Source organism: Muscardinus avellanarius (assembly GCF_963383645.1).
Source record: "Muscardinus avellanarius genome assembly, chromosome: 8".
NCBI classification, from domain to species: domain Eukaryota; kingdom Metazoa; phylum Chordata; class Mammalia; order Rodentia; family Gliridae; genus Muscardinus; species Muscardinus avellanarius.
Window position 1 is genome coordinate 60,597,621 of NC_137794.1, and position 26,083 is coordinate 60,623,703.

The 26,083-nt window shown below is 45.1% G+C and overlaps 2 protein-coding genes across 2 annotated transcripts in view; both read left to right on the forward strand.

The window, feature by feature from the left end:
- LOC308266056 (beta/gamma crystallin domain-containing protein 1-like) overlaps positions 1 to 19,890 on the forward strand; it is a gene marked incomplete at both ends in the record, with an annotated part of 164,821 nt that extends 144,931 nt beyond the window's left edge. Inside the window, 2 exons of the mRNA XM_080700093.1 lie at positions 19,251 to 19,584; positions 19,679 to 19,890. Of these exons, the coding sequence (XP_080556219.1) occupies positions 19,251 to 19,584; positions 19,679 to 19,890 (546 nt within the window). The remainder of the gene's footprint in view (positions 1 to 19,250; positions 19,585 to 19,678) is intronic.
- Positions 19,891 to 19,949: 59 nt separating this feature from the next.
- The window catches only part of LOC308266057 (beta/gamma crystallin domain-containing protein 1-like), a gene marked incomplete at its 3' end in the record, with an annotated part of 54,516 nt that continues 48,382 nt past the window's right edge, over positions 19,950 to 26,083 (forward strand). The window contains exon 1 of the mRNA XM_080700094.1: positions 19,950 to 20,650. Within this exon, the coding sequence (XP_080556220.1) occupies positions 19,965 to 20,650 (686 nt within the window). The 5' untranslated portion in view covers positions 19,950 to 19,964. The remainder of the gene's footprint in view (positions 20,651 to 26,083) is intronic.

Genomic DNA, 26,083 nt, shown 5'->3' on the forward strand with positions numbered 1-26,083 from the left:
CAAAATAAAAACAAGCCGGGCATGGTGGCACATGCTTGTAATCCCAGCATTTAGGAGGCTGAGACTGGAGGATCATGATTCAAGGACAGCCTCAGCTATTTAGTGAGGCCCTCTGCAACTTAGTGAGATCCTGTTTCAAAATAAAGAATAAAAAATAGGGCAGGGGGTGTATCTCGGAGGTCGAATGCCCCTGGGTTCCATCCCCAGACCCGCAAAAAAATAAAATAAAATAAAATAAAATAAAAAATAAAAACAAATAAAATTGGGCTGGGAATGTAGCTCATAGGTACAATGCCCCTGGATTCAATCCCCAGTAACCACAAAAGCAAAAGCAAATAAAATGTCTAGCACAATGATGGAGACCAAGCCTCTAACACTTGGGCCCTGGGCACAGTCCAGAGCTGCACTACAGAAGTCTCCTTTTCTAATACCAGCTCCTCCCCAGAGGTGTTAGGTGTTTCCAGACATCTCATTGAATCCTTAAAACAATCCAGAGGACAAGCATTCTAGAAAGCTTTTTTTTTTTTTTTTGCGGGTGGGGGGGGAGGCATGGGGAATTATTTAAGAAGACTAAGGTTAGAGACAGTCCTTTGTCCTTGACAGAACATTCCTATCAGGAATTCTGAAAAATGTATACTGTTGTCTGGTGGAAGAGTAAGGGACTTCTCAAAAATATGCTTGACGTCACATTTATTTGATAAGTAAAAACGTATCGAGTGCTTATTGGCACCAAGCACTGAGGGGTGGTTGGGGACACTGAGGTGAACAAGATGACACTCTTGTCTTCATGGCAGATTCTGTAAGGAAAGACAGACAAAAAGACAAAGAAGTACTGCGTATACATAAACAGGTGATACACGTTGGGTAATGACGAGTGCTGTGAAGAAGAAGAAAGGAGGACCGGTTAGAGAAAGTTTGGATGCTAGCTGGGCGTGCTGGCACACACTAGGAATCCCAGGACTTGGAGGCTGAGACAGAAGGATAGCAGGCTGGAGGATCACCTCAGCAACTTAGCAAGACCCTGTTTGAGAGTAACACATTTAAAAAGGGAGGGCGAGGGGTGTCGCTCAGAGGTAGAATGCTCCCGAGTTCATCTCCAGCACCTCTCCTCCTCCCCACTATGAGAATGCTATTTTAAGCCAGATGTCGTGGTACATGCCAGTAATCCCAGGATTTAGGAGCTTGAGATAGGAGGGCAAGTTTGAGGCCAGCCTCAGCAATTTTTTTGAGAAACTCAGCATCTTAGGCGAGACCCTGTTTCAAATTAAAAACTCAGAAAAAGAAAGAAAAGAAAAAGGGCTGTGGGTGTATCTCAGAGAGAGAATGGCCCTGGGTTCAAGCCTCAGTAACACACACACACACACACACACACACACACGCACGCACGCACGCACGCACGCACGCACGCACGCGGATCCTATTTTACATAGTAACATAGGTTCATTCTACATAGTCACATATGTTCTTACATGAGCTATAAAACTTTTTAAGTTAGCAAGAGTGGGCTTCTTTTGTTTTCTTTATTCTAGTCATGACATATTAAACATGAGTGCTCATAAACAGCGATATGCCTCATTCTGCCGACACATTAATTCCTTTAGAAACTACACCAGACGCAGCTACTATTTTTGTCTTCATTTCATGAGCTGAGCAGGAGTGTGTGTGTGGTGCTAGGGATTGAACCCGGGGGCATTCTACCTCTGAGCTGCACCCGCAGACCTTTTATTGAATTTTTAATTTGAAACAGGGTCTCAACAAGTTTGCTGAGTGCCTCACTAAATTGCTGAGGCTGCCCTCATACAGCCCTCCTGTCTCAGCCTCCCAAGTACTGAAATTACTATAGAGGCACATGCCACTATGCCAGGCTGATCAGGATCTTAATGGTTATTTACTTCGTGTCTGTAACTCTAACTTGGGCTACAAAAATCCGCAATATATCAGACTGTTAATATAGCCAGCTGTTACTATCATAGGACAATGTGTACTTTGCAAAATGTGTCCATGTTTCATTTTATGTCAATTTTTCAATACCCTGTATGACAAATGAGAAAATGTTTAACTATTTTTTCCTTATGATATAGGATATTGAACCCAGAAGAGCTCTACCACTGAGCTACATCTCCAGCCTCTCTTATTTTATTTTGAGACAGGATCTCACTAAGTTGCCCTGATGGCTTTGAATGTGTGATCATCTTGCCTCAGCCTCCCAGTCGCTGAGATTATAGACACACATCACCATGCCTGGACCAGATATAAAATATAAAACCAGATATAAAAAATTTGAAAGGATAAATGGCTCAATCCCTGTTTAGTAGTATCCTGAGTTCTCTTCATGATAGCGTGCATTCTGCTTCTTAATTTGAAAAATATTTCTGGGAAGCCAATTCCTACTAGAAAGTACGGAAAATGAAGACATTTCTGGGCAGTGTATATTAATCAGAAAGATAAAAATGATCCTGGCCGGGCGTGGTGGCGCATGCTTGTAATCCCAGCGTTTAGGAGGCTGAGACAGGAGGATCGCACAGGTTCGAAGACAGCTTCAGCTACTTAGTGAGGCTGTCAGCAACTTAGTGAGAGTCTGTTTCCAAATAACAATATAAAATAGGTCTGGGAATGTAGCCCAGAGGTAGGAAGTCCTGGGTTCCATCTCTAGTACCCCCCAAAAAAAGAAAGAAAGAAAGAAAGAAAGAAAGAAAGAAAGATCCTTTTTTAAAATAAATCCACTATTTTCTGCTGTACTTTTTATTTTTTATATGTAATTTTATTGGTGCACTGTAATTATCCATTATAGTGAAATTCAAAGTGATCCTTTCATACATGCACTCATCATGTCATGTATTTTCCTCTGCATCCATCCCGCTCTCTCTTCTGCATACTTGTTAGTGAAATGGTAATGATACCTTCAAACCTGGACATAGCATTATTTGAACTATTCTTCTCCCCAAGCTTTGTTTTTCCCTCCCTATCTCCCTCTCCCCATACCCTTCCACTATCCTAGTGGTCTCTCTCCTCATTTAACTGAAAACTCTTTTACTTGCTATTTTCTCTTTAGCTTCCACATATGAGAGAAAACATATGACTTGACTTTCGGAGGCTAGCTGATCTCACTTAGCATACTACCCTCTAGCTCCATCCATTTTCCAGCAAATCGCATAACTGTATTCCTTATGTGAGTAAGATTCCACTGTGTGCAGATACCACATTTTTTTGGTCCATTCATCTGTTGACAGACACCTAGGTTGGTTTCATAGTTTGCCTGTTGTGAATTGTGCTTCTATAAACATGGACTCGCATATATCACTATAATATTCTAACTTTAATTATTTTGAAAAGATACCGAGGAGTGGTATGGCTGGGACATAGTGTGGTTCTATTCTAAGTCTTTTGAGGAACTTCCATAATGGCTATACTAATTTACACTCCCACCAACAGCCTGCTGCACTTTAACTTTTTATTTATTTATTTATTTATTTATTTAGTAGTATGGAGATTGAACCCTGGGGCATTCTACCTCCGAGCTACACCCCTAGACATTATTATTATTATTATTATTATTATTATTATTATTATTATTATTGTTGTTGTTGTTGTTTTATTTTTCTTTGCGGGTCTGGGGATGGAACCCAGAGGCATTCGACTGAGCTACACCCCTGCCCAATTTTTGAAATAAAAATAAAGTAGCTGAGGCTGTCCGCAAACCGCGATCCTCTGGTCTCAACCTCCCAAATGCTGGGATTACAAGTGTGCGCCACCACGCCCGGCTGTTTTTATTTATTTTGAAAACAGAGTCTCACTAAGTAGCTGAGGCTGGCTTTGCACCTGCAATCCTCCTGTCTTAGCATCCCAAGTACTGGGATTACAAGCATGTGGCACCATACCTGGCTTTGCTGCACTTTTAAATGTGGTTAAGCTGATCTTAAAGGAAGAGGTCTCAAGCGTGCTAGCCATATCAGAAGCAGCCTAGAGGATGAGTTCATAGCGCTGTGTTGGAGAGTCTTGTCATTCCCCTTTATAGAGCTGCCTGGTCTCTTCCTGGTCTCAACAAACTCCCAGTGTGCAAGCTTGACTGCTACTGCTACCTGTGCCTGGTGAGCAGGCAGGCAGCCTATCTTAGGCTCTTCCTGGCTGCTCCACCCTTGTCTCTCCAACATATCATTTACGATTTACCCCATTCCTAGTATGCCTCATCCTATCCTTTACTTATGGATCACCTAACTGAACATCGGCCCTTGGTGCCTTAGTACTTGAATTATGGGACTTGCTGATGATTTGTTTTTCAAAGTAATTATTCTTGATTTGACATGAGCTATTGTGCAAATCATCATTTTAAAATTACATAAAGCACATGTACTTTTGGTTCCGAGTCAATAAAAAAGGAAATAATTTGACTACTTTGCAATAAACCCATTTCCATTTTCTAGTTTGGCTATACTTTAATTAGAAACTCACTAGTCAGTCGTTTGATTCTTTTAATCAGAATGTGCACATAACCAGGAGAGTAAATAAGAAATACTTTTGCTATAAGCTGGGCGTCGTGGTGCATACTTGTAATCCCCGCACTTGGGAGGCTGAGACAGGAGGATCGCGCAGGTTCGAAGACAGCCTCAGCTACTTAGTGAGGCTCTCAGCAACTTAGTGAGACCCTGTTTCCAAATAAAATATAAAAATAGGTCTGGGAGTATAGCCTGGAGGTAGAAGGCCCCGGGGTTCCATCCCCAATACCACACACACACAAAAGAAATACTTTTGCTATAAATTTCAAATTTCTTTTAGTTATATATTGTGCATAAGAAAAAAATGTGCACCAAATTAGGATTATACAGCTCAACTATAAAGTAAATTGATTCAGCCTGACAGTTGCCTTTGTGAGAGAAAAGAAACTGCTAGGGAGGCTGTTCAGTTTACATGTAGAGAACCATTCTGGAGGATGAGTTACTCATAATCAGGCACACCGTAGTGTGGATCAGGTCCCAGGGAAGCACATAGCACAGGAGCTTGGGACACTGGGAAAGTAATGAAGAGCTATTTACACAGCGTGGAAGGCGTTAAGGAACCCAAGATGGCTAAGGAAGCTTTAGCTCCAGGGCTCTTCACTCCCAGGTCTCTGCCCAGGCCCTGTGCCTAAGTCTGGATTTCAGGATTTTGCATTCTCTTTCTTTCTTTCTTTCTTTTCTTTTTTTCTTTTCTTTTTTTTTTTTTTTTTTTTTTTTTTTTTTTGGTGGTACTGGGGTTTCTGGAAGCCCTTCTACCTCCGGGCTACACTCCCAGACCTATTTTTGCATTTTTATTTGGAAACAGGGTCTCCTAAGCCAGCGCGCACAGCTGGCTTCGAACCTGCGCGATCCTCCTGTCTCTGCCTCCCAAGCGCGGGGATTACAAGCGTGCGCCACTACACCCGGCTTGCATTCTCTTTCTAAACAACAACAACAACAACAACAACAACAACAACAACAAACTCTCAAAGTTATATATGCTTTGGCTCCACAAAGCCCAGCTATATCCCAAGCAGAGACTAGTGACGCATTTCCCAGCTGGCACATGTTGAGACCCTTTCTCATGGCAGGCCTGAGGGGACCAGAGGAGGTCCCTAGCTGCAGGGTGGAGTCTGACGTGGAGAGGGAGAACCAGGGTCACACTAGAGCCCCTCCCGCAGATCTCCTGTCATTGCTCCCAATGGCAGGAGCCTAATAGAACCAAAGGGCAAGGGTCAGTGTCTGCATCCCATTGTGATTGAGGGCCTGGCACACCGCCGAGCCAGAAATACCCAGCATGCACTGCTGACCTGGCTAACTGAGTTTCAAAGCAGACTTGACCACAGGATCCCTGCTGTTCACTGCGTCACCTCTCCTGTGGGCCAGGCCTGGGAAGAAGCAGGTACTCAAGTGCTGTGCACACCACATTCTTCTAGTATTGCCTGCCTGCCTGCCTGCCTGCCTGCCTTCCCAGAGGCATTCTATCTCCAAGCTATATTCCGTTGTTTAAATTTTGAAGCAGCAACTAAGTTGCTGAATGTCTCAATAAATTGTGGTCCTCCCATTTATTGGGATTCAGCCTCCCAAGTATTGGGATTGCAGGCTTATGCCACCATGCCTTGCTAAGTATTGCTTTTCTATGAGAAAAATTACTGACCTAACTTTTAGAAAGCTTTGTGTCTAGAGAAAATTACTTAAACTCCTTGGGACATATTTTGCCTCTGTAAGATAAGGAGAAACTTTGGGCACAAAGCAGATGCCTAATAATTGTTGGATGAGGAGTGAGTACGTTAAAACTCTCCATGGTTTTATCTTTTATGTTCCTTTCTCATTGGCCAGATGTCAATGACTTTAAACAGGTAAGTTTTGCTCTTTCTCTATAAATAAATGACCCTAAGACAATTCTTTCTTGAAACCGGGAGTCTGCTTTTAAAAAGAAACTCTTTAGAATAACAAAAATCAAATTATTTTCATAAATAATGGCTTTCATATTCAATAGTGCTTCTTTTAGGAAACCATTAATCCTAACCTAGAGGTTAATAGAAAAAGGTTTGTTTCCGTTCTCTCCCCCAGTGTTACACCTTTGACACAAGAGATAGGGTTGTTGTGTTAGCTCGAAGTGGCAGTATTAGAGGGGAAAATAAAACACAACAACATATCTAAGTATAGAAAAATATGTGTCATATAACATTGAAAAGACAGAGAAGATTTTTTTTTTTTTTTTGCAGTACTGGGGGTTGGACCCAAAGGAATTCTACCTCCAAGCCATACCAATACCTTAATTTTAATTCTTTATTTTGAAATGGTCTTACTAAGTTATGGAGAGTCTCACTAAGTAGCTGAGACTAGCCACAAACCTGCAATTCTCCTGTCTCAGCCTCCTGAGTACTGGGATTGCATGTGCCACCATACCCAGCAAGAAGAGGTCTGTGTGTGTGTATGTGTGTGTGTGTGTGTGTGTGAGAGAGAGAGAGAGAGAGAGAGAGAGAGAGAGAGAAAATGAGTGACTGGGGGCTGAACCCGGGGATATACCTCTGACATACAACCTTAAGTTTTTAAATTTTATTATTTATTTATTTATTTATTTATTTATTTATTTATTTATTGCGGTACTGGGGATTGAACCCATGGGTATTCTATCCCCAAGCTAAACCGCCAAGCCTCCCCCTTTCTTTCTTCTTTATTTTGAAACAGGGTCTCACAAAGTTGCAGAGGGCCTCACTAAGCTGAAGCTGTCTTTGAATCTGCAATCCTCCCATCTCAGCCTCCCAAGTACTGGGATTACAAGTGTGCAGTCCTGGCTTAAATTTTTATTTTGAAACAGGCTCTTGCTAAGTTGCTGAGGGTCTTGCTAAATTGCTGGGGTTGGCCTCAAACCTGCAATCCTCCTGTTTCAGCTTTCCAAGTACTGGGACTACAGGCATGCACCATCACTCTGAGAAGAGATTTACAAAAAGAAAAGAAAAAAAATCGTGCGCCTCAGAGATGGGGTGGGCGTTGGACAGGGGACAAATGTGAGAAGAGCACAGGGTAAGCAAGCATTCCGCCTGAGAGCCCAGGAGGAGAGATGATGGAGGACCAGAAAGGCTCAGAGGGTCTGTGGTACTAGTTGCACCATATGAGATTGGACAGTAGATCAAGCATGGCCACATGTGGCAGCTTCATATGCTTTTTCACGAGCGACCTGCTTACTACTGAACAGTGTCACAGTTTGCAGCCTTAGTGAAAGGCTTGGTCTTCACTCATTATAGTACCCTGGAAAAAATTATTATTACAGGACAAAACGTAAGAGCAGAGGTTCTCAGTTCTGTCTCCATAGTCATCAAGAGGTAATTAAATGCAGTCCCAGCAACTCAGGAGGCTGAGGCAGGAAGATGGCTTGAGCCTAGGAATTGGAGGCCAGGCTGGGCAACATAGGGAGACCCCATGAGAGGGAGAAAGAAAGGAAGAAAGGAAGAAAGAAAGAAAGAAAGAAAGAGAGAAAGAGAGAGAAGTGAGGGAGAGAGCAGAACTGAGGGGAAGAGGAGGAAGGAGGAAGGAAGGAAACAAGCTAGATTATATTTAGTATATTCTGAGACAGGATACCAGAAATTAATTAAATATTAATTTTAAAAGTTAGTATAGGCCGGGCATGGTGGCGCACGCTTGTAATTCCTGCACTTGGGAGGCAGAGACAGGAGGATCACACAGGTTTGAAGCCAGCCAAGCTGGTTTAAGAGACCCTGTTTCCAAATAAAAATATAAAATAGGTCTGGGAGTGTAGCCCAGAGGTAGAAGGGTTTCCAGGAACCCCAGTACCACCAAAAATAAATAAATAAATAAATAAATAAATAAATAAATAAATAAATAAGTTAGTATAAGCTGGGTGTGGTGGTGCATGCTTGTAATCCCAGCATTTGGGAGGCTGAGATAGCAGGACAGTGGTTCGAGGACAACCTCAGCTACTTAGTGAAGCTCTTTGCAACTCAGTGAGACCCTGTTTCAAAATAAAAAATAAAAATACAGGGCTGGGGGTGTAGATCGTAGGTAGAATGCCCCTGGGTTCTATCCCCAGTACCGCAAAAAAAAAAAAAAAAAAAAAAAAAAGTATAAAAAGTTTAATAGGTTGAGACTTCTGTGAATAGTTCACTTCTTCTTTTACACTGTTAATGCAAACAATATTACAAAGGGAAAGACAAAATGCAGAGGTGGGGAGGATAGTTTATTTTAAATGTCTATTCCAACTCTAGGTCTGTAGTATCAAAAACCCTTTCTGTATCCTTAAATTCAACTTAATCTCTCCACCACTGCTGATACTGAAATGATATTCAGATGTACATTTATTGTGGGAAAATGTAATTTTTAATTTAATTCTAGAAGTCTTCAGAATTACTGTTTTGAAAATGATAATAAGAGTCAGGCTTCTCATGAAAGTCTTTCTTGCTTATGTTTTTCTTTCTTTCTTTCTTTTTTTTTTTTTGGTGGTGGTACTGGGGTTCCTGGAAGCCCTTCTACCTCTGGGCTACACTCCCAGACCTATTTTATACTTTTTTTTATTTTTGGAAACAGGGTCTCTTAGCCAGTGCGGCTGGCTTTGAACCTGCGCGATCCTCCTGTCTCCGCCTCCCGAGCGGGGATTACAAGCGTGCGCCACCACGCCCGGCTGATGTTTCTCTTTCTACTATCCTAACTTCACCACAGGTTTTCTATCTTTTCTATTTCTCTTCGTTCTCCCTCCTCATCACTTTCCATCTTTATTCTTTTGTTAGCTTTTACATGGATTTAACTTTTCTAACCTTTGTTTTTATTTTAATGAATAAGTGAATTAATTTTCTTTTTGCAAGTGCTAGAGAAGCCCCTGTTTTTACTTTTAAAAGTTGAAGAGTAAAGTAGTTGAAATTCCTATGTTTTGAGGACTGGGGCTGTGACTCAGTGGCCTAGGCATGAGCAAAGAAGGCTTAATCCCTGGTGCATGTGTGTGTGCGTGCGCGCATGCTCCTATATTCTTGAAGCCACTCAACTAAAACTATCTTTTAAAAATCTATTCAGAAAAAAGTCCTTCATCAAAACAAATGTCCAAGCCGGGCGTGGTGGCACACGTTTGTAATCCCAGCATTTGGGATCACGGTTCACAAACAGCCTCAGCTACTTAGTGAGGTCCTTTGCAACTCAGTGAGACCCTGTTTCAAAATAAAGAATAAAAAATAGGGCTGGGGGTGTAGCTCAGAGGTAATGACCCTGGGTTCCAATCCCAGTACCACACACACACACAAAAAAGTCAAACATCAAAACATATGTTGTGAACCTAAAGTATTATCAAAGCAACACAGCCAATCATATCATTCACAATAATATCCCTTTAACTCATGTCTACATCATCATGGCTAAATTGAGAGCTAAGGTCTTTTTTAGAAATCAACAATGTAAATCAACAAAGTGAGCTCTTAGAGAATCACAAGTGTTTTCAAAAAGGAGCTCCTTTTGTACATGGATGACCACATTCTAGAAGGACGCGCAGGTGAGAACATGTATACAGATTTCCATCTGTTTTCTCGCGTCAGAGTTGGGAGGCAGCCAGCAGTAAACCTGAAGGAGCCAGAGTTTGAGTGCCAGCAGCCGCATGGAGGTGCAGAGCCTCCCATGGGCAGAGAGAAGCTGCGAACTCTTGACCCACAAAGTCAGGGGTAGAAGAGATTTTCATTGTTCATGTAGACCTGTGTTTTTAGTCATCTTCATGAATGCTGATAACTTTTTAATAATAGACATGCTTCTAATTCTTTAGTGTCAGCAAATACTTGATGTCTACCACTAGCTGTTGAGAAGCTGACAGGACATTTTTCCTGTTGTTTAAGGGCTTCTTCCATTTTACCAGGGAATAAAAAGGTTGGAAATATATGAAAGACTTTTTTTTTTTTTTTTTTTTGGTGGTACTGGGGTTCCTGGAAACCCTTCTACCTCTGGGCTACACTCCCAGACCTATTTTATATTTTTATTTGGAAACAGGGTCTCTTAAGCCAACGAGGCTGGCTTCAAACCTGCGCGATCCTCCTGTCTCCGCCTCCCAAGTGTGGGGTTTACAAGAGTGTGCCACCACGCCCGGCTGAAAGACTTATTTTTAAAGACTTTGTTAATTACATTTTCAAACAATATATCCAATATGGGTTTTCTTCAATCTTCAAATATGATTTTAGTTGGAATACTTCTAAATTTAAAGCAATTACTCCAATTGGTAATAAAAAATCTGAAAAATATACACTAAGTGATTTTTACCTGTATGACTAGACATTAAGAACATGCATCAGCCGGGCATGGTGGCGCACACTTGTAATCCCAGCATTCAAGAGGCTGAGACCAGAGAATCGTGGTTTGCGGACAACCTCAGCTAGTTTACTGAGGCCCTCTGCAACTTAGTGAGATCCTGTTTCAAAATAAAGAATAAAAAATAGGGCAGGGGGTGTAGCTCAGAAGTCAAATGCCCCTGGATTCCATCCTCAGACCTGAAAAACAAACAAACATACTTTAGTATATTAACCTATTTGCTCACAGGCTTTGGAGATTTCAGGGTTGAATCCAAGTCAGCCCAGATCTGTGGCACCCAGGGCATGACAATGGGAAGCAGAGACAGAGAGAGAGCAAGGGCTCTGCTCTCACATTGTCAAGGCCAAAAGCAAAAGAGAGCAGGCAAGGGGCTTCAAAGACCCAGGCACAGTCCCTAAGGCCACACCCCCAGGGACCCACCTTCTCCAGCCACACCTCACCTGCCCAGATCACCACCCAGTAAATTCATTACAGTGGATTTATCCATTGCTGAGATTACAGCCCTTGTGACTTAATCACATTAACTCTGAACGTTACTACTTGAGCTCTTCAGGGGCATCCTATATCTAACCATAATGCTGTGGATACTTAAAATGTCTCCTAATGAGCCACATTTACTCTTAGCCAATAACACTGTAGAATGAGTCCCAACACACAGATCATGGGCCATCTCTACCAGAGTTCTAGTTTGGACTGCTCCCGCCTAGTAGGGCATGGGTGATGAGAAGATGGGAGGTGTGCATGCTGCCAAGTGAGGTGGATAGAGGGTATATAATAAAAAGATAACTATAGAGGAAGTCCCAGGATTGCAGGGGCTCTGAGAACCTTCTGGACCTATCCAGGTCCAGGGAAGGGCCAGGGTTGGATAGTCAGTGTGAAGAGGTGTGAAGCAGCCTGGTGGCCTCTTTGCAAGGCACTCCTCTTCCTAACATTGCTATTGAGGCTGAGGGGGCAAGGTGCTGGGTCTGTGTCCTCCCATTCTCTGTTCAAGACTCCAGACCCCACTCCTACCAAAGTGGGTGCCTACTAGCACTTTCTGACAACCCTCAGGCTGTCTGGCTTTTTGTTCTCCCTTTGCTATACTTCTTCGCTGGACACTGGAAAGAGACAATCTCTGGCTGAAAAGAAACATGTATCGTATTTAGAAAGGGGTATTCCTAAAAGGTGTCATTGAAGATTTTACTCAGTAGGAATGGGGCATTATGAGCCTGCTCAGATGATCCTGTTCTGAGAGCTTATTCCTGCAGGTCCACAGGGACCTGGCCCATTAGGAGAAGGCTGTATTTCTCTGTAAAGGAGAGTATGTACTTTGAAATGGCCCACCATTAAGAACTGTGAAATAAGCTGGGTATGGTGGCACACAGTTGTAATCTCAGTATTTGGGAGGCTGAGATGGTAGGATCGCAGGTTTGCCACCAGCCTCAGAAATTTAGTGAGGCTCTCAGTAGCTTAGTGAGACCCTGTTTCAAAATAAAATTACAATAAAATTTTATTTTATTATTTTTTTTTAACAGTCAAACTTTGTTTATTTCTCTGGAAGATGAGGTAGATCCATCGCTGGCGACAGTAGCCTCAGCCTGCATCTTCTCCTCGGGAACATGGTGGGCTGTGGTAGGCAAGGGCTGTGGTGGTTTGGAATCTGCCTGGTTCCCCAGCTGGGCCTCTGGCCGATTCCCCCACAGCAGATGCCTGGGGTCATTGAGGAGCCACTGGCTGCGCTGGCACATCAGGCAGGTCTGTACTGTCCAGCGCCGTCCCCTGCAGCCTCGTACAGGAAGCTGAGCCTCTGGAAGGCCTCACGGTCCTTCACAGGCCCCGCCATGTGCCGCCGCCGCCCGGCCCCGCAGTACAATAAAATTTTTTTAAAAAATTAAAAAATCGGATGCTTTCCCTAATGTGTGAAAGCTAAGGAGAAATGGGTTATAGGAGGAACTCTAGATGAAAAAAGGAAATCCTATAGAGGAGCAAACAAGACAACCTAAACAAGGGGATGGGAGGGGGGAAGAAGGAAATTCTCTAAAACACACAATGTACTTAAATATATCAAAGTCAACCACTAAGCCAAGCATGGGAAGGAGGAATGGGATGGGAATTGGTAGGGGCTAAATGGGCAATGTGTACATGTATGTCCGCACAAGTGTTTTACCCCATTATGATGTATGAATATAATGCACCAATTAAAAAATTAAAATAAAATAAAATAGGGGTTGGGTATAGCTCAGAGGTAAAATGCCCCTGGACTCAGTCCTCAGTAACACACACACACACACACACACACACACACACACACACACACACACACCAGACTATGACACACACTGTATTTCTGCTCTCAATTTCCTGGGGAAAAGCATTTATTTATTTATTTATTTATTTATTTATTTATTTATTTATTTATTTTAGTGGTACTATGGATGGAGCCCAGGGGCATCCTACCTCTGAGCTACATCCCAAGCCCTATTTTACTATTTTATTTTGTTTTTTTATTTTTATTTTTATTTTTTTTTATTTTTTTGCAGGACTAGGGGTGGAACTCAGGAGAATTTGACCGTCAAGCTACACCCCTGCCCTATTTTTTATTCTTTATTTTGAAACAGGGTCTAGCTGAATTGCGGAGGGCCTCACTAAGTAGCCGAGGCTGCCCTTGAACCTGTCTCAGCCTCCTGAATGCTGGGATTACAAGCATGTACCACCACGCCCAGCTTTTATTTTTTATTGGAGACAAGGTTTCACCAAATTGCCTAGGCTGGCCTGAAACTCGAGATCCTTTTGCCTCAGCCTTTGAGTATATGTACCGCCATGCCCGGCTGCAGTTAGCCACTGTGTGTGTGTGTGTGGGTGGCACTGGGGCAACCCAGGAGCATTCTACCTCTGAGCTACACCTCCAGCCCTTTAATTAACTAATTAATTAATTTTATTTATTTATTTATTTATTTATTTATTTATTTATTTTGGGTGGTACTGGGGTTCCTGGAAACCCTTCCACCTCCGGGCTACACTCCCAGACTTACTTTTATACTTTTTTATTTGGAAACAGGGTCTCTTAAGCCAGCGTGGCTGGCTTTGAGCGATCCTCCTGTCTCCGTCTCCCAAGCGGGGGGATTACAAGCGTGCGCTACCATGCCTGGCAATTCATTTTATTTTGAAACAGGGTCTTGCTAAATTGCTGAGGCTGGCCTCGAACCTGCGATCTTCTTGTCTCAATCTCCTGGATTACAGCTAGTGCCACTGTGCCTGGCTTGCAGGACATTCTACCTTCAAGCTACATCTCCAGACCTATTTTATTTTATTTTATTTTTTATTTTATTTTTTTTAATTTATTTTATTGGTGCACTGTATTCATACATCATAGTGGGATACAAACTTTTGTAGACATACATGCACACATCGCCCAGTCAGCCCCCTTGTTTCAAAATACTATTTTATTTTGAAACAAGGTCTCACTAGGCTGCTGAGGGCCTAAGTTGCTGAGGCTGGCCCTGAACCTGTGATCTTCCTATCCTTCTATTCCAGCCTCCCAAATACAAGGATTACAGGTGAGCACTGCCATGCTCAGCAAAAAGCATTATTTTTAAAGCAACTTCATGATCATATAATTTACATAAAACAAACTCCAGTGCACTCCCCCCCATCTTTCTTTGTAGTACTAGGATTGAACCCAGGGCCGTGTACATGCTAAGAAAGAATTGTACCACTAAGATACATCCCCATTCCCCCTTTTTTTTTTTTTTTTTTTTTTTTTTTTGCGGGCCTGGGGATGGAACTCAGGGGCATTCAACCTCCAAGCTACAGCCCCTGCCCTATTTTTTATTCGTTATTTTGAAACTAGGTCTCACTGAGTTGCAGAGGGCCTCACTAAGTAGCTGAGGCTGTCCGCAAACCGCGATCCTCCAGGTCTCAGCCTCCCGAATGCTGGGATTACAAGCGCGCGCCACCACGCCCGGCTCCCATTCCCCTTTTTAAGAATTTTTATTTTGAGGCAGGGTCTTGCCATACTGGCCAAACTGGCTTGAACTCATGGTTCTGCCTCAGTCTCCCCAGTAGCTGTGATGGCAGGTGTCCACTGCCACATCTGGCTACCCGCAATGACCAAGGATTACAGTGATGAAGGCCGCAGTGGGATTCACTGGCCTTGGAGTTCTGATGGACAATGCAGAAAGCCTTGCGTGCCGCTCCCCTACCCCGTGCTCCCACACCCACTCAGGAGGCCTCCTCGGCTCTGCCGCCCCCAGACCACTTACAGACTTGTGATTCTGTCATTTCTCTTTTCGCTTTCTTTTATTCCTCCTCCTCCTCCTCCTCCTCTTCCTCCTCCTCTTTGTCCTCCTCCTCTTCCTTCTATACTGAAGATCGAATCCAGGGGTATTCTTCGTCTGATCTATACTTCTATCCCTTTTTACTTTATATATTTTTTTGAAACAGGGTCTTGCTAAGTTGTTAAGAAAGGCCTCAAATCAGTGATCCTCCCATTTCAGTCTCCCAAGTATTGGACTTACAGGCATGTGCCACCACAAATGGCTTTGTTTTGCCATTTAAGGTGGTCCATTATATGATCCCTGTTTATCTAGCTAGCATTTTTTTTTTTTAAAGAGAAGGGGTCTTGATATGCTGTCTGAGCTAGCCAGGAACTCCTGGGCTCAAATGATTCTCCTGCTTCCACCTGACAGCTGGGATTATAGGTATGTCCTGCCGTACCTGGTTCATAGACCCATTTTACCTATACAGCTTGATTGCTAGGCATAGTGGTTCACATGTGTAATCTCAGTCCTTGGGAGGCTGAGACAGGAGGATACCAGGTTTAAGACCAGCCTCAGTAATTTAGTGAAACCCTGTTTCAAAATAATAAAGACTAGGTATGTAGCTTGGAGGTAGAATGTCCATGGGTTCAACCCTCTGTGCCCAAAACAAGCATATAGTTTGATAAACTTTGAAAGATACGCACACATGTGTAATCATTATCGCAATCAAAATAGAGAACATTTCTATGACTCCCCTAAAGTTCCTTTGTGGTCTCTTCCTATTCAGAATTCTTCCAACCCAGCCGGGCGTGGTGGCGCACCCTTGTAATCCCAGCTTTCGGGAGGCTGAGACCTGAGGATCGCGGTTCGCAGACAGCCTCAGCTACGTAGTGAGGCCTCTGCAACTCAGTGAGACCCGGTTTCAAAACAAAGACTAAAAAATAGGGCAGAGGCTGTAGCTCGGAGGTCGAATGCCCCTGGGTTCCATCCCCAGACCCACACACACACAAAAAAAATTCTTCCACCCCAAGCAACCACTGACCTACTTTCTATCATCATATATTAGATTTACATTGTTTCAAAGGCATAAATGCAACCATTAAGGTTTGTTTCATCTGACTTCTTCCATTTAGTATAATGCTTTTAAGATCATCTGTATTGTTACATGTTTCAAAAGTTTCTTTTTATTGCTGACTGGTATTCTAGATATATGGCTGTCTCACTATTTGTTTATCCGTTCACCAGTTCATAGACATTTGAGTTGTTTCCAGTTGGGGCTATTCTGAATGAAGTTGCTAAGAACTTGTGTATAAACAAAACTGAAATTCTAGGAAATTTAACCGAACAATCTGACAAGTAATAAATATGCTGCCCCTCTGGAGCTAGGTAGGAGTCAAATCATTGATAGCCACGTCGAGGAGTGAGCAACTGTTTGGGGCTCCCCATGGCAGTGCATGGCTAGAATCCCAGTGACTCAGAATGCTGCGGCAGGCTTGCAAGTTTAAGGCCAGGTTAGGCAACTTAGCGAGACCCTGCCTCCGAATTTAAAAAGGGGTGGGGGTGAGGACTGAGGATGTAGTTTAGTGGTAGAGTACTACACGGTTCAATTCCCAGCACCACAAAATAAATAAGTAAATAAAATAAAGCAACTCCAGCCAAAAATGGGGGTGAAAGGCTATAGTAAGTGGAGGGAGGACTGCTGATCAGGCATCTTTATAGCATGAGAAAGATGGATTGCAACATTATTGGCAGGAAAGAATAATACATCACTTGTTTGCTCTATTTTGACAGGGACCACAATTGAATCAATAGACTCAAACCTATTTTCCTCAGCTACTTCTTCAGGATATACCTAATGATCTGTCCAGGTATTCGAGATAAAGAGCTCTATATTCAGAGTAAGGAAGACTACTGGCTATGAAGCCTTGGGCAAGGAGAAACAACCTTGGCAAATGCGCATAAACATAAACAGGGCTGGGAGAATAAAATGAAAAGCTACATAAACTACTTAGAAAGTGTCTGGAGCATAAGGAGGAATTAGTATGCACGTATTGTGATTAAAATCACTTACTATTTTCAAGTTGTGGTTAAAAAATCCAAATGTTTCCTTATGGTATCAGAATTTTTTTTGGGGGGGGCAGTACTGGGGATTGAACCCAGGGGCATTCTACCTCTGAGTTACATCCCCAGCCCTATCTTTTATTCTTTATTTTGAAGCAGAATCCAACTAAGTTGCAGAGGGCCTCACTAAGTAGCTGATGCTGGTCTCGTGTGATCCTCCTGTCTCAGCTTCTCAAGTACTGGGATTACAAGCGTGCGCCACCATGCCCGGCTAGAATACCTTAATTTTTTTTCTTACATTGCACGGAATTCTTCCTCTATTGTTTATATAAACCAATGATGAATTGGATCAACCACAATCCGGTTAGGTTTTAGATGCACACCACTCCAGTCAGCAAAGCTCGGAGTGGCGGCCCTATTAATGCATCTACTGGGATGTTTCTAGTTCCAAGGCCCACAGGTGCTTCTCAGACCCAAAGCATCGCCTCTGGGAGTTTGTGGGCCAATGTGATTCCCAAAAGCTCTTCCTCAGAAACTCAGAGCGGTGTGTGTGTGTGTCCCAGTCTACTCTATGCCCACTTGGATTAGCGGGTGCTGTTTGCACCTGTGTCCTCTAAACCGGGCCGTCATGGGGGACTCAAGGAGCTGGAAGATTTGGGCTCTGAATCCGGACTTCCTTGCCCCCACCAATACACTTCGCCACAATCTCAGTGTTGGAGCTTCCTTTCCTCCCGACTGTGGGGTAACAGCATTACTTCACTAGGCTGTGGCAGGGTTACACAACTATGTTAGGCTGCCAGGGCCTCTCAACAGATGCTGGGTCACCCTGTTCATCGTATCCTTTATCTTACCCCTTTCTCGTTTTCCTCCATCTCCAACATCCCCCGGCAGCTTATAAGACCCCGCAGCCGTTATTAAGAATGTTCACCTGAGCGGGGCGTGGTGGCGCATACTTAAAATCTTAGCATTTGGGAGGCTGAAACCGGAGGCTTGCTATTTGCGGACAGCCTCAGCTACTTATGAGGCCCTCTGCAACTTAGTGAGACCCGTTTCAAAATAAAAAATAGGGCACAGGGTGTAGCTCGGGGGTCGAATGCCCCTGGGTTCCAGCCCCAGCCCCGTAAAAAAAAAAAAAAAAAAAAAAAAATTCACCTTTTTTGGGAAGGCAGGGCTCTCTCCCACCTAGCCAGAGCTAGCACGTGGGCTCTGAGTGCAAGAGGTGTAGTGATTGCAGCCACCTAAGGACCTGGGGTCAGTGGGGTCGTTCTTTCCCCACTTTCGCGGCTCCCCTAAGAGCCAAGGCTGGGCTCTCCTCTCCTCCTCCTCCACTACCTGCCTGCCCTCTGGGGGTCAGGATGGCGCACTGGCGGCTTTGCTTCCATTGATTGTTGTGACCTGCTTTCTGACTTCCGGCGAGGGCTGTTCCCGGGACCCGGCGTACCCGGAGCCCCGCTCCCCGGGCCCCAGGCAGGTGGAGCGCGGGGGCTCGCCCCTGCACCTGGGCGCCCTCCGGGAAGACCGCAGGGGTTCGCACCCCAGGGGAGCCGGCGAGCCCGGAAGAGGCGGGGCCCGCGGCGTTTGAACGCTCCCGCGCCGCCTGCTAGGCGGGGCCAGGGGCTGGATTCCTCCCGGGTTTTTCAATGTTTTCATTTTGCAAGTCCGTTGAACGCAGGTGATTTCGTAAAGTTCTAGAAGGCTCTCGATAGTTTTTTTCTTCCCCACCCCACCTCCCTCCTATAAAAGAAAGGGTGGCGGTGCAGGCAGAATTTCTGCCCTAAGAGACTTCAGTCCGTGCCTTCTGCTGCCGCGCAGTCCCACGTGGCTGTTTTGAAATTCCATCTTGACTGGAGGGAGTTAAAAAAGAGGAGCCAGAGGAAGCTGGAAATTGTTTCTTTGGTACATGCGATTATTTGGGTCTTGCGAATTTTCCTTAAGAGAAAAAAATAATTATAATGCAAGGAGATAGCAATACACTGCCTCCCCCCACACACACGGCGCTTAAGAAAAGTTCAAAAAGTAAAAATCAGTTTATTTTGTTGGAAAGAACGTAACAAAGACACCACTTTCTCACTTTCCATTAGGAACTCGACTACCATTTGGTTTGTAGTTCTGTAACACGCTACTAAAGGAGGAGAAAAACGGAGTCTCACGCTCGCTTTCCGTCCCCGCTTTTATTTTCCAGTCCCGAGCGCAGCCGCCGGAGGACAACCGAAGGAAGCCGGTTTTGGGGAAGCTGGGCACTCTGTTCACGGCGGGAAGGAAAAAGAGCGCCAGAAACGGGTTGGAGAGTCCCCCCAGCTCGAACGCCAAGCCGGCCTCTCCCAAAGGCGTGACCCCTTCCAAACTCCCCGACACCGAGGGCGAGAGTCGGCCCCCGAGCAGCCGGCCGGAGCCCGCGGACGCGAGCGAGGACGCCTCCCCGCGGGGCGCGGGGGGCGAGCGCCCCGAGAGCGCGGCCCCGGCGCCCCCCGGCCCGGGCAGCAGCGGTGCGGCGGCCGAGCCGCGGCGCGGCGACGGTGATTCACCCCAATTACCACCTGTGCAGGTGGGGGCAGAGGCTTTCCCAGATGCCACCGCCGCGGCCGAGCAGCTGCATTCCTCGGCGCGCAGCTCGTCCGGGCGGGAGGACGCGGAGACGCCCGCGCGCGGCCCGGGGGCGGACGCGCAGCCGGGCGCCCCGGGAGGACCGGCCGGGACCCCCGAGCCGGGCCCGCAGGTGGGCGCCGCGGCAGGGCCCCCGCGGCCCCTGGACGCCCCTGCCCGGCCGGGGGAGGCCCGCGGACCCCCGCCCGCCACCGTGCTCACTTTGGACATCTACTTGAGCAAGACCGAGGCGGCGCCGCGGGCAGAGCCGGGGGTCGTCAGCCCCGGGGCAGAGGACGCCTGGGACGACGAGATGGAGAAGCGGGCGGGCGGGCGCCGCGCGGGCCGCCGCCGGAGGTCGCAGAGGGGCGCGGAGCCCCCGGGCGCGGACGGCGCGGCGCCTACCGAGGGCGCGGCCCGGGACGACGCGGTGTTCGAGGACCCGGCGGCGCCCCCCGCGGCCCCCGAGAGCCTCCCCGCGGAAAAGAAAGCGAAATCTCCGCGGGCCGCCCAGGATGGGGGCGTTGCCTCCGCCGCGGGCCCGGAGCCCAAGCCCGGCCCCGGCCCCAGAGGGCAGCCCCGCGGGGAGCCCGAGCGCAGCCGGCCGCCGGCCCCCGCCTCGTCCCCCACCAAGAGGAAGGGCCGCGGCCGCGCCCCCGAGCCCGCGCCCAGCCCGCCCGCCAGCGCCCCGCGGGCTGCGGCCAAGGAGGCCCCCCCCAAGAGGGCGCCCGACCCCGGGGCGCGGAGCGCGGCGGCCGACGGCGCGGAGGAGGCGGCCCGCGCCGCCCCGCGGGAGCTCACGGTCAAGAGCAGCTCGCTGCTGCCCGAGATCAAGCCCGAGCACAAGCGGGGCCCCCTCCCCAACCACTTCGACGGCCGGGCGGAGGCAGGCCGCAGCCGGGAGCTGGGCAGAGCGCCCGGAGCTCTGGACGCCGACGGCTCGAAGCCCAGGAACCTTTTAGGTGCGGGCAGGTCGACGGTGACCACTAAAGTGACCCTGTAAGTATCTGCCGAATTGGTCCTGACCCAGTTGCCGGGCCCTGGACGTGCTGCGGGGGTGGGGTGGGGGGCGCTCAGGGAGGCTCAGGGTCTGAATTTGCTGAAGAATTGTCTGTGCACTGAATTCCACCCCCTCTAAGTTGAACTTTACAGAACGAAGGGCCCGGTTTACAAGGTTAAGTTTAAGAAGATGATGGCACATTTGGCAGCCTCGTCAGTTAATTCCTATTTTAATTTTAAATCTAAGTTAAATGAATGTTTAAAAAATAAGGATATCCCCTGAGGCTCAATGTTTACCTATGCAGTAGAGATAAGACTTTATGGCTTGGGATGAGCTAATTACAGTCTTTATTTAAAATGTGCACGGGGCCTACCAGCAAGACGTCCTTAGATCACTTGCAGAGCAAACACGAATGCATTCAGTATGACCCAGTAGCTATGACATAGGTCCCATCACTATAAAACGTAGTGCATTGTTGTGCTAAAGCTTTAAAGCTTAAAAAAACAAAACAAAACACTCTAATAGAAGTGTCCCGGTTGTTTCTTCCTGTCTGTGATGTCAGGGAGCCTGTTCATGTTTGTGCTCCCAGGCTGAAAATGAGTTTTCAGTTACCAAAATAGAGAAAGATGCGTGTTCTCAGTGGAAAATGACTTGCTAAGTGAAAGAACACCAAACATCAGACTGTAACTAAGTGCTGTTAAGTTTTATTGATTTCACAAATATTTGTTGAGTACGTCTGTGCACGGTATTGTTCTAGGTACTATGCAGAAAAAAATCGTATGACTATGATTCAGCATGCTGCCCTTGAAACGTTTATAGCCCCTGTGGCACAAATCAAAGATGAGTTGGTACCTGATTACATTGCCAAGTAGGTGCTACTGTTGCAGAGGCCGGGAAGAGCAAGGAGGAAGCAATCACTGCTGGGTTTTTGGAGGCGCCGAGGCTTGTGCCTTGGAGATGAATGTGATTTTGTGTAGGTGGGCAGGGCTGGGAGGGCACTTTTTTTTTTTTTTTTTTTTTTTTTGGTGGTACTGGGGTTCCTGGAAGCCCTCCTTCCTCCGGGCTACACTCCCAGATCTATTTTATATTTTTGAAACAGGGTCTCTTATGCCAGCACGGCTGGCTTCGAACCTGCGCGATCCTCCTGTCTCCGCCTCCCAAGCGCGGGGATTACAAGCGTGCACCACGCCCGGCTGGGAGGGCACTTTAAAACTGAAGCCCCTTCCTTCCCACACTCTCCCACTTAGCACAGATGAAAAATGAGTGTTCTCAAGTTTTTCCTACATTCACTCATGTGTTAAGGGAGCCTCATATGTTCACATTGTTATTCTTGAGTGGTTTCTCATTCTGTTTGATTTTTTTTGGAGACGTGAGCTTTGGAGTAAGAGGTCAGGCAAACACTTGAGGAAAAACATCCTCTCTGAGTGCTGTGAGCTAGGTCCCCAGCTGCCAACCTTGAGACGTGTGGCATAGTCAGCTGTCCACTCTGTAACGGTAGGCATCGGAATAACCTGTGGAAGTGAGGCTGATTATTTGCAGATCATCCGTGTGACCAAACACCCACTCAGAGTGAGCCTTAGAGAAGCACTGCCTCGTGCCCCCATTAAGGACGCTCCACCTGCCTTCCAATCAGAAGGCGGCACTGGAAAAACCAGAAATGTTACACCAAGGAATAGGGTAAACAAACAGCAGGAAGCCGATCCTACAATGAGACTCTTCTTCTAGCACTACTTCCTAATTGAACTAAAACAAATGTCTTTTTCTCGGAACTGATTGCTTTCCACCTAATGTTTTTTTTTTTTTAACCACTCATTTTACTTAATTTTGTTGTACATAGGACCTTGCATATGGTGAATTGACAAACTATTGAGATGGGAAATTAACAATACTTTCTAGTCCTTTGACCCTTTTCTGTTAGGGGTTTTTAGACCCCTACATTCTTCCTAATACTGTATTGCAAGTAAATGTGTTAATGAGATCATTTAAAAAAAAAACATAAATTGAGAATACAGAGTTAGAAAAATGAGTTTATATTTCCTAAAAATAATACCTACCAAGCTGCATTATTTTTAATGTTGTGAGAAAAATTATTTCTTCCAATTATCTACCAAGTGCTGAATGCTGAAATTATAAAAATGGCAGGTTTAAAATAGGGAGATTTTCACTCTTAGGGTATGACTTTGGCTTTTAGACTCCAGATTCTTTTTCGCTCTCACATTATAATAAAGGTATTACAACATGGATTATAGGAGCCTTCCTTTTAATCATTCTGAACTAGGTTAATTGCAGTGACTCTTAGTAGAACTTAATAGTGCGGAAAATCTGGTTGTAAAAGGTATTTTGATCTCGGTGCAAATCTTTAATGTGCAGATGTGTTTCCTATCCTAAAGGTAGTTGTTGGCTCACCTGTAGTGTTTTCCACTTACATTGTAGGATACACTTTGATGTTTGACTGGAGTAGCATTCCTTGAACTGGCTGATTAAATAAAAGATTTTATTTTTGTGGTACTGGGGATGGTACCCAGGGGTGTTCTACCTCCAAGCTACACCCCCAGCCCTATTTTTTATTCTTTATTTTGAAACAGGGTCTCACTGAGTTGCAGTGTGCCTCACTAAGTATTCGCTGAGGCTGGCTCGAACCATGATCCTCCTGTCTCAACCTCCCAAATGCTGGGATTACAAGGATGTGCCACCATCCCCGGCTTGAAAAATTTTTTTAAATGTATATTTCCTGGTGTGTGACCATTCCTCATTAATTGATATAGCATATATATATATATATAGCTATAGATAATGCTGGGATTACAAGGATGTGCCACCATCCCCGGCTTGAAAAATTTTTTTAAATGTATATTTCCTGGTGTGTGACCATTCCTCATTAATTGATATAGCTATACTATTTGTAAGTTCTTCCTAATTATCTCACTGGTTTTAGGCTTTTTGTGTGTTTGTGTTACTGGGTATCGAACCAGGAGCATTCTACCTCTGGGCTTCATCACAGCCCTATTCTGTTATTTGGAAATTGGGTCTCACTAAGTTGCAGAAGGCCTCACTACGTTGCTGAGGCTAGCCTGTGATCCTCCTGTCTCAGCTTCCCCAAGTACTGAGTTTACAAGTATGCACCATGTCTGGTTTAGAGTTTAATCTTAAAGAATGCTTATTAATTCTACATTGCTTTGTTTATTTCCTTATTTATGTGTAAGTGGGAGGTTGAACCCAGGAGTGTTCTACCTCTAACCTATACCCTCAGCCCTATTTATTTATTTGTTTTAATTTTGAAATAGGGTCTCACTTGGTAATTTTGTGTGTGTGTGCGTGGTACTGGGGAACCTAGGGCCTTTCTACGTCTGGTCTATACTCCCAGACCTATTTTGGGCCTACTATAAAGTAGTGTTGGTAATTATTTGTTTATTTATTTATTTATTTGTGGTACTGGGGATAGAACCTTGGAACCCATGGGTATTCTACCCCTGAGCTATACCCCAGCCCTATTTTTATTCTTTATTTTGAAACAGAGTCTCACTGAGCTGCAAAGGGCCTCATTAAGTAGCTGAGGCTATCCGCGAACCTCAATTTTCCTGTCTCAGCCTCCCAAATGCTGGGATTAAAAGTGTGCACCACCATGCCCAGTTTACCCTTGGTAATTTCATGGAGATAATGGGGAAAACACTGCCTGGGAGAAATTTATGAGCATAAATTTACGATTTATGAGCATAAATCAAACTTAGTATTTAAAAACAATTTCTAAAACTGATAATCTAATTCTCACTTGGGGAGGATTTGATGGCATCTAGCCCAAGCTTTTCATTTTATCCAGCAGTCTTGCCCTGAGTATCTCTGCCTGTCCTTTCTGGAGGCTCCTTGGGCCTCACCTCTTGGAGGCTGAGTCCAGGTGGGAGACAGCTGGGGTTTCTGTGCTTCTCCATCTTTGTGTTCTTTTGGACTTGGAAGTCTGATGACCTTATTCCATCCATCTCTGAATAACTCACTGTCCCCGTAAGTGCTGACGACAGCAAGAGTCAGAGGAGGTCATTCAGGGCAGTGTAGTCTGCCTCTGAGTGTGGAAGCTGACTAGCACAGCGGGCCAGAGTGTAGCATCCAAGACCACAGCACCTGCTTCAGACCATGACTCTGTCACTTATGAGCTGTGTGGCCTTATGTGGTTACTTACCATCTCTAAGACTCAACTTCCTCCCCCTAAAATAGAAAGTACACAGTTGGTAAGCCAAACAAAGCATTTCTCAATGTTTGACAATTAGTAACTGTTAGTAGTTATTATGTATTTCTCTTTATAAGCCACTACACTAAATTTTTAAAAAGCTTTTTCTAGGAAAAAACTTACATAGAAGCAATATATGAAACAGATAAAGCAGGGTGATTCTGGTTGAAAGGAGGTGCTCAAAGCCAGGCACTGTGGAGCACACCTATAATCCTAGTAATTGGCAAGCTGAAACAGGAGGATTGCAGATTTGAGGCTAGTGTCAGCAACCTAGTGAAAGCCTCAGCAACTTAGACCCTGTTTCAGAATAAAAAATAGGGCTGGGGAGTATAGCTTGGAAGTAGAATGTCTCTGGGTTCAATCTCTAGTATAAAAACAAAGAAAAAAGGGGGGGGGGCAGAGAAGGAGGTGGGCAGCTCCATTTCAATCCCTACTATTCCCAACCCTAGCTCCTGAAGAGGACTTAAGTGATTTCTTCAGCCATTAGTTGGGGGAAATAAAGATAAATCTGTTCTGAACCATCTAGTTTTTTATGATCGAGAAAGTAGAGCCCAGAGAGGTAAAGTAACTTGACCAAGTGCACACAGATAATTAGTGTGAGAGGCAGGACCAGAGCCAGCAAATGCCAGACAGAACACCTTGTGTTTCTATGAAAGCAAGCACTGTCTATGTCGAAAGCCGCTATTTCCAGGAGGGAGTAGTTACACTACGAAAATATGGCAGAGCGGGGAGGCTCTGTGCTCAGCAAGTGGTAACAACACTAACAACGGAATAATAAGTCAGTTATGGTCCATACATAGGATAGACTCTTATACAGACATAAGAAAACTTTTCAAACAAAAAAATTTATTAACATGAAACAGTGTTCACGATAGGGTTAAATAAACTTTCTTTTTCAAAAGACAAGATACTAAACTTTGTGAATAATCTCAATTCTGTTAAAGTACTTTATATTAAAAAACTGAATATATATCTATAAATGTATATAGCTATACATATCTTTATATATATATATGAAAAGACTGAAATAAATATCCTCTGAGTAGTAGGGTTATAAGTAGTTGTTTATTTATTTTGATGTGGTGCTGGTGATTGAACCTAGGGGCATTCTACCTCTGAGCTACACCTCCAACACTATTTTTTTTTTAATTTTTCTTTTTTTGTGTGGTACTGGGGATGGAACCCAAGGGCATTCTACCTCTGAGCTACACCC